Source organism: Nannizzia gypsea, genomic scaffold (genome assembly GCF_000150975.2).
Source record: "Nannizzia gypsea CBS 118893 supercont1.1 genomic scaffold, whole genome shotgun sequence".
Taxonomy (NCBI): domain Eukaryota; kingdom Fungi; phylum Ascomycota; class Eurotiomycetes; order Onygenales; family Arthrodermataceae; genus Nannizzia; species Nannizzia gypsea.
Window position 1 is genome coordinate 4,641,177 of NW_003345201.1, and position 15,068 is coordinate 4,656,244.

The 15,068-nt window shown below is 50.4% G+C and overlaps 6 protein-coding genes across 6 annotated transcripts; 3 read left to right on the forward strand and 3 right to left on the reverse strand.

Moving 5' to 3' along the window:
- Positions 1-79: 79 nt before the first annotated feature.
- MGYG_01701 (UDP-N-acetylglucosamine transferase subunit alg14) lies at positions 80-1,024 on the forward strand (the record flags this gene model as incomplete). Its single annotated transcript, XM_003177584.1, has 2 exons — positions 80-139; positions 188-1,024. The coding sequence occupies 2 exons, from the start codon at positions 80-82 to the stop codon at positions 1,022-1,024; spliced, it is 897 nt and encodes a 298-aa protein (XP_003177632.1).
- A 2,409-nt stretch (positions 1,025-3,433) lies between these two features.
- MGYG_08944 (hypothetical protein) lies at positions 3,434-4,117 on the reverse strand (the record flags this gene model as incomplete). Its single annotated transcript, XM_003177585.1, has 3 exons — positions 3,434-3,646; positions 3,804-3,913; positions 4,039-4,117. The coding sequence occupies 3 exons, from the start codon at positions 4,115-4,117 to the stop codon at positions 3,434-3,436; spliced, it is 402 nt and encodes a 133-aa protein (XP_003177633.1).
- A 1,760-nt stretch (positions 4,118-5,877) lies between these two features.
- Positions 5,878-7,556, forward strand: MGYG_01702 (hypothetical protein; the record flags this gene model as incomplete). The annotated part of the gene is made up of 2 exons (XM_003177586.1): positions 5,878-6,205; positions 6,334-7,556. 2 exons carry the CDS (start codon positions 5,878-5,880, stop codon positions 7,554-7,556), a joined length of 1,551 nt encoding a protein of 516 aa, XP_003177634.1.
- A 1,550-nt stretch (positions 7,557-9,106) lies between these two features.
- Positions 9,107-11,267, reverse strand: MGYG_01703 (bifunctional polynucleotide phosphatase/kinase; the record flags this gene model as incomplete). Its single annotated transcript, XM_003177587.1, has 7 exons — positions 9,107-9,280; positions 9,582-9,727; positions 9,830-9,890; positions 9,986-10,271; positions 10,356-10,825; positions 10,923-11,113; positions 11,171-11,267. The coding sequence occupies 7 exons, from the start codon at positions 11,265-11,267 to the stop codon at positions 9,107-9,109; spliced, it is 1,425 nt and encodes a 474-aa protein (XP_003177635.1).
- A 429-nt stretch (positions 11,268-11,696) lies between these two features.
- Positions 11,697-12,540, reverse strand: MGYG_01704 (RNA polymerase II transcription subunit 18 mediator; the record flags this gene model as incomplete). The annotated part of the gene is made up of 2 exons (XM_003177588.1): positions 11,697-12,039; positions 12,098-12,540. 2 exons carry the CDS (start codon positions 12,538-12,540, stop codon positions 11,697-11,699), a joined length of 786 nt encoding a protein of 261 aa, XP_003177636.1.
- A 494-nt stretch (positions 12,541-13,034) lies between these two features.
- MGYG_01705 (hypothetical protein) lies at positions 13,035-13,482 on the forward strand (the record flags this gene model as incomplete). Its single annotated transcript, XM_003177589.1, has 2 exons — positions 13,035-13,131; positions 13,196-13,482. 2 exons carry the CDS (start codon positions 13,035-13,037, stop codon positions 13,480-13,482), a joined length of 384 nt encoding a protein of 127 aa, XP_003177637.1.
- Between the last annotated feature and the right edge of the window lie 1,586 nt (positions 13,483-15,068).

Consider the following 15,068-nt stretch of genomic DNA (forward strand, 5'->3'; position numbering starts at 1 on the left):
GATGAGACACGCAACGAAGACTGAATTGACAATTGACAGCTATTGATACTATTGATACCTAGCGAATGCCGCTTTAATGATGAAGTATCTGGTCCTCACTGGGGGTGTGGCCTTGTTGGCCTTTATCTTCTTGGTCCCGGTACGTTTGAAACCTGCTATGCTGAATACATGGCTAACTGATATGTAGCTCATAATTTGCTGGTCAAGCAAGACAGATGGCAAGGCCCAAAAAAGCCAGCTATGCAATTCAGTCCATCTTCTAATCGTCCTGGGCAGTGGAGGTCATACGGAGGAGATGCTCTCTATGTTAAGACATGCTGAGCTAGACCCAGGCGTGTATGTCAGACGTACATACATAGTCGGCTCTGGGGACTCCTTCAGCGCCAGGAAAGCCAGGGAATATGAGAAAAGCATTGAAAGCAGTGGACAAACCAGCAAAGATGAGAGTGGGAACAGCAACTATACCATCATCACAGTCCCTCGTGCAAGGAAAGTCCATCAATCCTTCCTGACTGCGCCGTTGTCTACGTTGCAATGCTTCGGATTCTGCATGCTGGTGCTCATGGGCAGACATCCCGATCAACTCACTCTCACCGCCAGCTCAAGTTCTGCTCCCCCTGGATACCCTGACATCATTCTTACCAACGGGCCTAGCACGGGAGTCTGCGTGGTTGTGGCCGCCCGACTTCTCCGCCTGTTCGACCAACTGGTATGCCGTATCCTGCCACAAGCCGGATCAGATATACCTCCCACCCTTTCCAAGTCGACGCCCAAGTTAGCTACCTCCTCTATCCCTAAGTCCCGTTCCTACTCCGAACTTCGAGCTCAACGCCGTGGAACCAGGCGATATCTACGGACGATATTCATCGAGTCATGGGCTCGCGTGACTACCGTCAGTTTATCGGGAAAGATACTCTTCCCCCTCGTCGACCGGTTCCTGGTGCAGTGGGAAGGTCTATCTGGTTACTCAGGATGGTTTGGATTTGGTAGAAAGGCCGAATATGTTGGGACGTTGCTGAGCTAGGCGGCAAGAAACGAAATAGGAGGGAGTCACCACATATACATAATACGTGAGAAGGAACCGTACATATACGAGATGCCGCCTATCTCTTACGGGTTGGGTTATATATGTTATGCCGGTCGGTAATTGCAGTTTTCGTGGGGGGCTGGGGGGCGGGAGAGAGCATAGGACGGTTCATATTGTTATTTTAGCCTTAGCTGTCTAGGGTTATGGATGGTGGTGGTGCAAAGGGAATACCGGATTCTACAGGCCATACCTCACTAGGGAAGACAGACTGTTACACGGTGCTGGTTTTACACAAATAAGATCGACCGGACGGTACGACGTTGAGGTAGAGGAAGAAGAGGAAGATGCAGTAACAAAATTCCTCAGCTGGTGTGATATCTTTTTCCACCCGATAATCGCAGGCAGGAGAAAAGGGGCCAAATGATGGCTTGAGATTAAGCGACGTGCCTAATTATCTTTCCATCCGAACGCATGTTCGTAAGGGGTAATGGCAGTAATATCAACCGTACCATTAGCTGAGGATACGATGCATATAATACTTAACCCGCGATCAACAGTGTACATCGCTTATTCTAGTAACTAATTAATATAATCATACATATACGCATGTACATAATACATATCCTCTTATACGAGCTGACAGCCCGGTTCCGATCTATATATGGTGATCAAACGGTTATTGGCTCCCGCCTATAGTTTGTTTAGAAAGAACCCCCATGCAACAATGCTTTAGCCATTGGAGCGGGAGTAACTATGGAGAAGCCGTCTATCCCATCTCGCACATGATTGTCCGTGTGATATCTGGTTGACGGTGATAAAACAGTTGCCGGGCCACGGCATACACGAGCCTAGATGCGGTGCGCCAGCGTCCACTTTGCTTCAAGAAAAAATTTCATTGTTGAGTTGAGCTTGTACCCCCGTACCACTTGTACTATGGAATATGCCATACACACAGGCTGGAGGCGAAGTACTTAAGCGAGCTCGGGCAGGTTAAGTTACATTCCTTTTTTTAACCCGAAAGCTCGAACTAATCCGACGCCCGGAACATTTGCTGGAACAGTCTTTGCCCAGGAACGACGGCAGAGTCTTTACTTAGTGTTCTCCGTATGGAGTACAAAGACATAGGAGATGTGCCGCTCGTTTATCCGTCCAGCAACCAACAGTTTGATGCCGTCCGTCGTCGCATTGCATGTGGAAGGTCAAACCGGAATGGCGATCTCAGGCTGGAGGGCGAGAGAAGAACCCCAGCCAAGTGCCAAAAATATCTTCCCAACCTCACGAACCAATTCCTGTAGCCTTGAGGCAAGCAAGCTTAATAATTCTAACCGGTCTGGATGCCTGTCAAATGCCAAAAAAAAACCGGGTGGCAGGCCGAGGGATGGGAATTATCCTGGAGGCTTTAAGGCTTAAGAAGCAGGAGACTATCACTAGGAAGCCAGCCAGCTTCGTCGCCGTTTCGTCGCCTTGCTCGGAATAAAGCCCAATTCGACCTGTTCAGTCCGAGGTGCTGACATCCCGGTTACATCTCTGACGCCCTATGTAAAACGTCATCGAGTCGCGGGGGCGGGCATCGGTGAGTGTGATGTCGTCTCAACCCGCTTTTGAACTTGACACGATCGATGAATGCCCTTGTCCATGAACCCGCGGTTGTAACTACCTGTTGCCGGTCTGACTGTGTGTGAACAACCACATATTTTTCTGTGTGTGTTCGAACACGAGAAGATATGAGAGAAGGCATGCCTGGTGGTCTAGACTGCGTCGGATCAGTGTTACGGAGTCGATGCTATGGAGTCCCAAGATGGAGCATGAGCATGGATGGGGTGGACGGGGTACATGGGGGTATGGAGTCCGATCCAGTCCGAGCCGCCCACGTCCACACATATGTACTTTTCCCACTGGTACATGGCAACATCATCGTCATAAGTATAGCAAGACGGGTTCAGTCGTAGTTTGACGAGTAGGTAGAGCAATGCGTGGCCCGGCTGCGATATGCTGTGACTGTGGACTGTGAACGTCATAGTCATGGGATGGGGGCCGTCCACGGTGGTTTTCCTTCTATCCCTCAGCCATCTGTTGACATAATGACGGCGGAAGTACAGAGTTAGTAAGTGTATACGAAGGAGGATCCAGAGATCGATGCCTAGGTTAGGGCTTGTACAAGAATAAGCGACTGCAGAGTAACTCTTCTGACTCCAGTAGTAGAGAAGATACATATACAACATTCCGGTCTAGGAAAAGAAAAATAAAGTAAAGTATCCGGGAAAAGAGACGAATCAGGGAGTTGGTCTCGTTGCGACACAGACTGGCTTCTCCTGCTTCTGCTGCTTGCCTTTTTGGTCCAGTGAAATTTGCAGCTGGGAGAGGAGAGTGGTAAGTCCTCCGTCAAGTGTCAGAGAGATGCGCCCCTTACTCCCGCCCATTCCGAGTTATGATTCCTTCATGTGCATGACGAGTGTATCTCTGTATCTCTGGATCTCTGGCCCAGAGGAAGGCCGAAAGGACGATGACGACTTCAGGCATCGACATCGGCCTTTTTCCCTCGTATCCAGCCACGGGTAAGGACGGACTGAGCTTCACCCTTGACGCAGGAACAACTGTTGAAAAGTCTATCAGCTTCAGCTTTTCTTCTCTCAGATGGATGAGCAGAAGCAGCAGAAGGAAATAAAAAAAAGCAAAGAAAAGAAGAGGGTTGTCTGATCCGCAGCGGAGGAAGAGAGGGAAAGTAAACAATCCAACGGCTTCCTTTGCATTCTTCGTTCTTTCATTTTTCTCTTACTCTCCCCTCTTCTTTGTTTTTGCGCTTTCTTCTCTTTCTCTGCCTTTCTCTTTTATTTTGTCTCTTTACGGAGTACGGTTTCTTTCTTCTTCGTGCAAAGCCTCCCTGGGCTGCGAGTAAGACGATTTCCCCTTGGGCGCCGGAGTTGAAATCCCCCTGGTTCCATAGCGGGCGCCGTTTCTTTACCCAGAAACCTTCCTTTTTTTTTCTTATCCCTTCACTCTTTTCTCCTCACCTATTTTCTCACAGTCGTATTGGCGGATTTTTGGCCTCTTATATCCATCCTCAAGGGGTGGAGCCACGTTTCGGGCCATTTTTCTCTTCGCGGTGAGTATATAAAATTTTCTTTCCTTTTGCTTTGCCTCAACCTTGGTTCGGCCATCGTGGAACCAGCAAGTCGTCGGAAAAAGAAAAAGCAGAGAAGGAAAAAGAAAAGAAGCAAACAGAAGGAGGGAAAAAAGAGTGTGGTGAATCTTGGGGATCTTGAAGATGCTCGTCATGGCCCTGACAGACTGACGGGTTTTGCTGGGTTGGACAAGAAGATGTTTGCTTTTTTTCTTCGTGGACAAGCAAGCAGGCAAGCAAGCAGGTAGGCAGGCAGTCCGGTCTGTTCGACAATGTGTAGATACACAGCAGCCTGTAGAAGTTATGTTCTCAAGAAAAGAAGAAACGTAGCTTGACTGTGCTTCCTTCACATCGAGCTGCTGGGGCCCGTATCAATCAATCAATCAACAAGCCAGCAGGACCCGGAGACGTCGAAACCTCACGAAACGAGGGGGATACAGCCGGCGAGCTCCCTGCCTGTCTCTGCACCACCATGGCTTGTTTGATAGTATCTATCCTCTTTTGGGGGGAAGGAGGAAATGCTCTTAATCCTCCTCCTCCCCCCCGCCAGTCGTAGTTCCTGTAAGCCCTAGGCATCTGAGGATATCAGCATATGAAAGGAAGCAGAAAGAAGAATCGGCAGCAGAGCCACAAAGCGGACCAGGAACCAGAATAACGGTGAGTTTCTTAGTCAGGGCAAGCCTTCGTCTTCGTTTCCTTCGTTTTCTTCTTCCTCTTCCTCTTCGTCTTTTTTTAAATCTCGTTGGCTTGCATGTATGTCTCTATCACAATGACGGCCTCTCCGTGAGCTGCTTCACCAGCCATGTCATATCTCTGTTGCCCTCCAGCATCTCCATCACCGTCTCTTTGCCTTTCTGGCCACTCTCTGGCTGTGTCTATCCTGGAGACCCGCCCCGAGAAGCTCGCTGGCCGTCTGTAAGTGGCTCCCAGCCCGCTTGGGTTCTCGTTTCTTTTGCCCTGCTATTCTCGACCGCACGCACACCCACGTCAGTCCCTCTTGTTGCCCGACAGCTCGCCTTCTGGCCCTTCTGGCGTCCCCCGGGGAAGCAGAGCAGCCTGGCTTTTGCGTCTTTCCACTGGCCTGCTGCAGTCTTCTGCTGGGTGCCGACTGGGTGTCTGCGCAGTGAAGAGAAAAAAGTCCAACCCCCTGTCGCGTGCTTTTTGCTTCGCTCTCTCTCTTTTTTCTTACTTCTGCCCAATTGCACCAGTTAAGAGTCATCTCTCTCTTGTCCACCACCGTCGTCACTCTGCAGCGTCTCGTCTTGTCCCGTCCTCGCCTTTTTCTCCTGCCTTGCTGACCTCCCCAGCGCTGCTGCTGCTGTTGTAAGCTGCGCGCGCTTCCAAGTCACCGGCAGAAAGTCGACCGTCCAGGCCGCCTCAAATCCTGCTGCGAACCTCGCCTTCACCAACATCACCAAAACCACCACCACCAACATTCGACATCGACTCTACTACTAAGTAATATCAACATCTACATATCCAGCGTCAGATAGACTCTCTGTCCGCTGCCCGCGACTACCGCTGCACCCCTTCAGGCCGATCGTTGCGCCCTTCCCTTCGCTGCATGAGCTTCCTTCGCTCGCTACTGGCCGTCCTGAAAACAAACATACGCCTCGCCATACAAGCTACGCCCGCACCATCTGATATGAATTGAAGCCGCTGTCGGGAGAGACAAGAGATAAAAACCTCCATTGCTGGCTCTTCTGGCGCCTCAGTGACACTGCGCACTATGCTGCGATTATCACACCTCTTCGAAGCTAGCAACCGGCGCGAAGGTGAAGCAGACGCCGCGTCTCCATCCTCCCACCCATCCTATCTCACACGACCGCCGCCAGAGTCTCCAGAATCCATGAGCTCCTCGAATCCGGGGTCTCCCGTTACCTCGCTCTTCTCGACCAGGACGCATACTCGGTTCCCCAGCTCCGTCTCGTCGCTGGCGTCGTCGCCTGTCACCAGCTCGCCCGACGGCTTTGGCGGCACCAAGACGCAGTTGACAGAAGTAAAGGAAGAGCCAGGCGAACGAGAGATCAACTACGTCGAAGGAGATGGTTACTTTCGTAAGTCATCTTTTTTCCTTTACTACTGCTTCTACTTCTCCATCTACATCTATTACATGGTTGAAGGGAGAAGAAAAAGAAAAGAGAAAGACACAAGAAAGTAAACAATATACTAACTTAAAGCTTAGCTCACTTTAATGATTTCCATGCCGCCGCTGCCGCTGCTGCATATGACGACAGTCACCTCTCACTGGACTCACACGATTTCGACCAGATTGATACCCTCGAGGCTGTGGACTCGTTCAAGAAGAGGAGGTCGGACAGCAAGTCCCTCCGCCAGATATCCCGGATCAGCACTCGTTTCTCCTCATTCTCATCGAAATGGAAGCAGGCGAAGCCGTCGTCGATTGCAGATACAGTTGCTACACGCGATCGATACGAAGACTCACTCAGATCTCGCGCTAATTCCGCCACTTCGGCCCTCGCTAGCCCTGCTGCAAGCTTGATATCGGCACGCCAGAGCCTCTATGCCCCCTCTCCAGCCCGGACAACGTTTGAGGAACGCCTGAACGAGGCTGGCGTTGCCGGTATCGACATCGAAAAGGCTAACCAACAGTTTGACGGCGAGCCAGAGAGACATGCCAGGACACCGCTTCTTCCACCGGTGATGATGGATCTGCCACATATCGACAAGGAACAGCATATAGATTCCCCGCTGGAGTCACCTTCCATCGCTCCCGTGGCAGGCCCCCGGGACACCGACAGTCCGCCTATCACCTCCATATACGACTCTATGCCTGCCACATCACCTATTACCTCTACTCATCCATCCATGTCGTCCATCAGCCGTCAGCTTGCTATGACTCGCCTCTACTCAACTCGCATGGCCATGTCTGACTCCGTCGATGAATGGTCCTGCAAGCTAGGACACGCAAACTTCACCATCTATCCCGAGCCATACATTCCCGAGATCTGTGACAGGGAGGCTTTGAACAACTTCCGTACCAACTGGGAGCTCGCTCGCTGCAACTACGCCAAGCACCTTGCCCGTACTGATGAACACTACGGTTCCACGTCGCACATATACCAACTCACTGAAGAGAAGTGGATATCCGTCAACAACGAGTGGAAGAATGGCTACAACCATGTCATCGCCAACCTTGAAGATGGCAATGGTAACCGTCTCTCACTCAGCCCGTCAGAAGTGCTCCACTGCTCCCAGGATGCCGTCAAGATACCCGGACTTCATGACAAGAATAAGTTCCCCGAGCTTGGAGACGAAGACATCGTCGGACCCATGTCAGTTGGGCCTGGCCTACAGCATTGTCGGTCCGGTGATGATAGAATCCTATCTAAAAAATCCATCCTCAAGTTCTTGAACGGTCTCTTCAGCCTTCGCAAGAGCTCGTAGCCAGAACCCTTTCCCCCCCTTTACCTTCTACATCCCTATCATCATCCTGTACAAATACCCGCATATTCCATCATCTATTTACCCTATATTTTCCTTTGTCCTGATTTGCTGCGGTACCTGCATGCAATTAATAGTCGTCTCCCACCATATCCGAGCTGGGCGAGAAAGGACGACTGGAGTTATGTTGCCTTGCTTGTTTTTTTATGGTTTTTATTCCCCCCCAGTGTTGTTCTGTTTATTCTCTCCTTATATTCCAGCATCCGATCATGAATCATGCCTTACGCTCCTTATGACCAAAATTCTGCCCCCTTTTGCATCCACCGAGGAATGCCATATCTTATATATGCTCCGTGATGGATGAACGACGCTCCTTACCCACACGCTCCTTTGTTATGACACTCATTAAGTCGATGTTTTTAATCGTGGCGTTTAAAAAAGGGCCCAGCCTTCCCTTAATCCCGCCTCTTACCCCCTTGCCTCTTTACTGCATGTATCTTTGCCCTTTTCCCTTCCCATTTAGCCCATTTGTTCATCATACGTTATAGAGGATATACATAGAAACCAGCTACCCCCATGGCTTTTCCTATCTCATTTCTTATCATCATTTTATGGTCACGGTTCACGGCGCAAGGGCAGGGCGCCAGGTGGAACAAAAGGGGCCACTTTCGTCCACGCTCGTGGAACTCTTTTCCTATCTACCATCCATCTTTCAGGTTTCACTATGCATTTTCCTTTTTTGCATCACTCTGACTTACCCGGTATCGCTTTAATGAAGAAGTCGACAGGCAAGACAAGGCAAGGCGGTTAACCGGGCGCATCTATATGCAAGCTCCCGTGCCGAAGAGAAGAGCAAATTCCAAGACGGATGACAAGATACGGCGTCTTCCCGTTGCCCTTGGGGAAACATACAACTTTTCCTTCTTCTCCCGCTTCTCTTTCTGATACACTGGAACTGTTCTATATCCATTGTCTCCTTCACTGACCTCTCTTCTAATGTTTAACATACTAATCCCGTCCTATCTCATCAATCGACCGACCCCCCTATCCTGCCCTCGCATTTAACTACCTATCTACCTGTCGACCTTAGCTATCGACTGTTTCATTATGCATCTTTCTATGTTTCAGTCATCATGTAGCAGGTCGTTGACCAGCTCAGCATCTTCCATTGCATACTTCCGCTGATACATTTCCCTCCAGTTTGTCTTATATATCCATACTTATACCTCTACCTTATACCCCGTTCACACCCTCGCCTCATATATCCATCCCTATAGGCCCACCTATTTGCTCCCCAGATGTATCATCGCATGTATGTAACCATACACACGCTCCTTCAGGCATCCCTATGTTCTATATACCCTGCATTGCTGGTACAAGCACCACCAAAATTAAAATAAAAATATGCATAGAGACGATTAAATGAAACAAAAAAGTTATTGATGGAGATATAAAAAAGCAGGTATATAAATGATAATCTAGACAATAAAAAGGCATAGCTGTCGTGTTTAAATATGGACTGGATCTATCCGAAACCCTTTTAAGAGTGCATTTCATACCCAATGCTGTCCCCATAATTCTCTTGCCTCCTTATCTCCATCAAACTGAAACCCAACATTAATCATGTCTTTAAACCCCTCAGATACATCCGGCTCTTCAAAACGGCGCACATAGTCGCTGAATGCGACTGGTGGGAGTATGGTGCGAGATTCCGGGTTCAGCGACTCCTGTTTGTTCACTGCGTTAATACACATATACGTTACGTGATATTTAGCCCGGAAGAACGGGAAACTGGAACTGCGGAACGCAGCTGGTATCAAGATAGATAACGAGATAACCCTTGTAGATAGGTGTAAAAATAAGAATGGATGGACGGAGGGGTGAGGCACGTTACACTGCATATGAGGGACAAAAATTGAGTGCTAAAAATGGGTATCGATAGGAACGGGGAAGAGGAAAGGAGGAGGGGGGAGGGGGGAAGGGAGTCTAGATGGACTGGGCTGGTTGAAGGGATGGACGTTGACGGACCTGGTTTGGATTCGCTGCTCGTACGGCATTATTGTGTTTGCAGACTGGTATTGGAGTGGTAAGGTAGATACATCTGATTGGCAGGTTGAGCGTTTTTGCAAGAGATATCCACTCGGCGCGGGTGGTTTTGTTGGCGTTGGTGTTGTCTGCGTGCATAAGTTCAGTCATTTTGTAACAGAAATTCAGGGTATACCTGCCGTATATAGTAAAATTAAACTGGTGCAGGCTATTATTGGTAGGCAACTTACCGACTGCCACAGACTTGCCGGCCAGCAGATTCTCGTTTGCAACTTTTAGACATTTCTGTCTCTGATCCGTTTTCGTCGTGTTAGTCGGTATATGTATGTTTATATGGTAGAAGCATCATTTGACAGGCCAATAAGAGGAGATAAGAGACAACGTACCGTCTTGAGGATGTCTTGATTCACCCTCTCATACCCGAGGGGCTGTAAGTACTTCCAATAAAACGTCGACTTCCCTGACCCCGGACTGCCACATAAGAGTACCAGTTCTGTATCACTCTGTTTTGTGAAGGGAGGAGAGATCTTGTCCACCACGTCCGTCGATGGTGTATCCATATCCATATGTTTCTTTGGATCGAACACGTCGACTCCCACGGGGACGGGTGGTTCATCCCGAAAGAACTCCTCTGGGGTCTTGAACGGTATACCAACGTTCGCAGCGAAATGTCTAAAAAAGAATCAGGGTCAACTTAGTTTCATTTTCATTGATTGGGGGAACCTAGCCAAACACGCGGACTGGTTGACAACGTACCTATCACAGCAAGAATGGTCACCCTTTCTACCCGCAGCATCGCCAACGAAGATGGAGTTTCCCAAATCCAGCGTCCGTCCTAGCCTTGACGATTTTTTCCCCTCCACGTCATCAGGAATATCCAGTCCCAAATCCTTTACCATCTCCCTCCACATCCCCATCCTAGGCTTCCTGTATTCGTCATACTGCGTGGCAGCATATATGCTAACTGGGATATCCAAGTCCAGTGTATCCAGTACCATAGTAACCTTCTCCTTCAGTACGGACAAGCTCTTTGAGTCTGAATTGCCCGTTTTCGCCTTCGCATCGGGCTTTAAGTTGACTGCCTTTTGGTTTGAGACGATAACAAGCGTGTAACCGTCTGCAGCGAGTTGTTTCAGTTTAGATGGGACACTGGGATCCCACCATTTCCAGTCAGAGGCAGAGCGGGAGAATTTGCTGTTGGATTTGGGCATTATAAGTGTGTGGTCCTGTGGCTGCGGTTAGCTTCTCGTCCTCAAGGCCAGAATGTGATGAGCGATTCAGTGCATCCAGACGGCAAACATTGGATAACTGAGGCATGCGTACAAAGTCAAAAGCAGCAATACGCGTCTTATTTCCATCCTTCTGCTCCTCTTTTTGTGCTTCATCCTTTTGGCCAACAAGATATTGGCCGACAATGCAGCTGTTGTTCGCTATGTGCCATGATATCTTCCTTTTAGACTGACTGGGTATAGGTTTCTGAGAAGTAGGTTTAAAGAAGTTAACGACCGTTTGGCCTGTAATAGCACTATTAGCGACGTGATATATGTATGTATAATAACGAGGGGACATACTAGTGACAGAGGCCGCTACCTTCGGCTTCTTCTTAGTTGGAGGTGAAATTGCGCGTTCTGTGCTAGACATAGGCCGCTTGGAGCCTGGTGAGGTCATCGTGAGATGAGAAGACAGAGTCCCGGAGTGAACTTGAGGGTAAATCGAGATATGTGCTGCACGGCGAGCCAGCTGATGCCGCAACCACATAGATATATGTTATGTATATGGAGCTATCTTGTCATTGATATCGTCACTCCAGGCAGTAACACTTGTTGAGGCTGAAAAAGAAGGCCTGACTTTAAACTTCAAGCTTCCCGACGCGAACGCGAAGTCACATGTCAAGAAATCCCATTTAACCCTTTTGAGATATATGAACACATCAAAAAGCGTCAAAAGGCTACTAAGAGTCGTCGAGTGAGGGACGGGAGGAAGAAAGTAGATATGTTACGAGAACGCTCAGTCATTAGATGGCCGTAGTGATGGTGGGTTCTACTATAGTACAGAATCTACGCATGCGATGCAATTGGTTGTTGTTGTTTTTTGTGTCTAGAGAGCGCCTGCTTTCACCCTGGGATCAAGAGCCAGCCTGTCGCCTGGTTCGAGTCTAATGGCAGGCCGTAGCTGCTCCTTGAGCGCCAACATGCGCTGGGAGGTCGACCTGAGCAGCTCGGGGCTGTTGCTGTCTTGTATCGTAAAGCATGTCTGCAGGACATATCCTCCATTGGGGTCAAGTGGTTTTAGCTGGTCGTATGGCGGCAGGCGGGAGAGAGGTTTCCCGGCCTGAGATGGCTTATGTAGCTCCGGAGGGATGACGAGTATACGGTGGAGGAAGAGGACTGCTTCGTCGAGAACGAGGATGTTGCCTTCCACGACATATTCGGAGTAATAGCTATCCATTTTCACGTCAGCAAAGATGGCAAAAAGAGAGATCGCGGAGAAGCACGTACTTGAATCCCCATGCGTTCAAGGACGAGATGTAGTCGTCGGACACCCGAGCAGAGGCCGCAAACCGCGTGGTCACCCCAGTCGCAGCTCCGGCGTCAGGCACGTCCTTGAACTCGATCCTCCACTCCGCCTGGCTCTCCGCGACGCCCATCCCGCCGGCGTCGGCACTGCTGGCGGCCCTGTCGACATCGCTTACGACCTGGATGTGATACATGCCAGAGCCTAGCATCTTGATGAGTCGCTGGACCTCGCTGACGCCCTCCTGGCCCTGGGCCTGGCTGCCGCCGACTCGCGGCTTGATGTAGCCCGGCTTGCGGAAGGACTTGAAGAGCAGGCGGCGCTCCAGCACCTCCTTCGGCTGCATGGCGGCCAACCCTGCGAGCTGGTGCAGCAGGTCGTCATGCTGGGCCGCGGGGACGGAGGCGAACAGGAGGATCTCATGCATCTTCTGCGTCCTTCTTCGTCGTCGTCTTCGTCTGCGTTCGTCTTCCCGTCGGCCTTTCTTGTCGCTTGCTTCTGACTATCGCCGCCTTATCGCGCCGAAGAGCACGAGAGGTTCGTTTACATAAGCTTCTTACCTAAGCAGCCGACCCGGCGCCGAGGACGGAACCAAACACCGAGATAAGGCCGCCACGCCAAGCACCAATCAGCGCGCGCCCTGCTTCCTTATCTCTCCGCCCGACGCGGTTTTTTCCTTGCTCAACCTTCCTTTTCCTCCCGCCGCTTAGTCATCCACTAGCTCGCAAGCTATGGAGCTCAACACGAAAACTCTCGCTTTTCTCACACTTTCTTCTTCTTCTCAACATCTTCGCAACTTCGCAAACTCCTTATATTCGACGCTGCCGCTCAACCCCAGTCAACCACTACAGACCACGACAGACCAACTCTCGACGACTTCTACTTTCAACCACTACGCCAACAGCTACGACCAATCTCAAGATGCAGGCCACTACTGTTCTCCGCCAAGCTGCCGCTGCCGCTGCTGCCGGCACTCGCCAGCCTCTGATCAAGTTCGTGGGCAAGCGCACCATCCCAGGTATGCTCAGAAGGGACCCCTCAGCGAGACTTGGGAACGCTTTTGGCTGACTGACTGCTGCTAGCCTCCATTGACCACTCTCCCCAACCCCATCCCGCGTCGCCAACCCACCAGCTTCCCGACTCTTTCGTCACCTACCGTGCCAAAGCCCAGCAGCACGGTCCCCTCAACACCACATACCGCCCCTTCTCCAGCATCGGAGGCTCCCCTGGTGCTGCCCTAGGCCCTATTGCTCCCAAGAAGGGCGAGTACTTTGACCGCAACGACCTCCCTGCCAGATTCAGACGTGCTCCCTGGTCCCAGGCAGAGATTGACGCCATCGAGACCGGCGGGGCAAGCATGTTCGCGTGAACGAGCTCCCGCCCCAAATCTTGGCTAACGGCATTCTCTTTTATCTTTTAACTTACCTTACCTTACCTTATCCCTCAAGCATGAGTTGGACGGAATGATGGAGCTTACGACGCAGACGGAGAGCAAAAACAAACAGCAAAATACAAGCCACGAGACATATACCCACCTATCTGAGCTGGTTTCGACAAGGGGATATATAAAACACACTAACTGAAAACCCAACCCCCCATCTACGACACCCTGTATACTTTTTTCGATTGATCGAGTCAGGAGATGGCAGTCGTCCACTCTCTCTCTCGTTCGGGTCATTTATATACCGCCCCTTTTGCAAAAGTCAGAAAAAACAAGGCACAGCCTGCATGAGCACGAAACAGCAGAAGTAAAAAAAAGCAGCTGCACGGAACAGCCCAGCATAGCATACAGCATGGCAACGAAGCGAACGGCGCACCACCACCACACGGAGCAACACAGTCTTCCAGTCTCTTGTCCCTTCTCCCTTTTTTTTTCGTTTCTTCTTTCTTACTTGAAGCCTGGGTCTTCTCAGCTTATCGGCGCTGGACGGAGTTCATCATCTTTCTTTTCTTTTTCTTTTTTTCCCACCACCCTTGACATACTTCCTTATCACTGGGGTTGGGAACTGTCTGTTTGCTTTTTCCATGGTTTGGTTTATGGAGGGGCTTTGGTTGGGCCTTGGTTGGCCGGGCTGGATTTTTCTGAGCGACAGCGAGCGACAGGCAGGCAGACGGGCAGACGGGATGCTGGCTAGAGGAGGGTGGGAGGAACTCGGACAGAGCTGCACTGTGTACTGTACTACCTTTCAACTGTACTTACCTGCCTTTATCCCCTTTTAATATACTATTTAACTAGTATACCCTTTCCACCAAGTATACTTCCCCAGCCCCGTCGGCGACCTAGCACCGGCATCAACCCTCTTCTGAACTGGCGCCGCGGCCAGACGGACACAATTAACCCCGAGCGCGAGCTGGCTGATCTTCGGCGTTTTCTCTACATGCATGCAGGCCGCCCTCTCCCCTGTCTCCTCCGACTTCCCTATATCCCGAACTCCCCATAAGTACGGACAGGGGGGTGAGTGAGGCCACACCACTGCTGCTTCCACCAATTTGATCACCGTCTTTCCAGGCCTTCCACGGCTTATCCGGTGCCAGTCGAGGTCCCTTGTCTGCTATCTTGTCTCTCTTGTACGTAACTACGTAGCTACGTAACTCGTCAACCTTTTTGAACATGCTTCTCGCTTCGCGCCATCTGGTAGCTTTGCAGCCTAAGCTGAGCCAACAGCCAGAACCAATCTTTTTACACCCTTCCTTGCCGGCTAAACGTAAGCGATAAATGAGCCTTTGGTTTTTATCCCTCGTCCTTGAGCTTAAGTAGCTAGCTTTACCCCAGATTCTTTCTATACCTGGTAGCTCTTTTTCTTTTTTAGTGTGTAGTCTTTTAAGGCTCTTTCGTTCTTATCCGCCTGTCAAGCTGCGACGAGCCATGGCTGAGCTCGCTGGATGCGGCCATCCCAACACACCGAACAGACAAAGCCAGCGAGAGCGAAGCGACGACGGGATCTAATCGTCTAA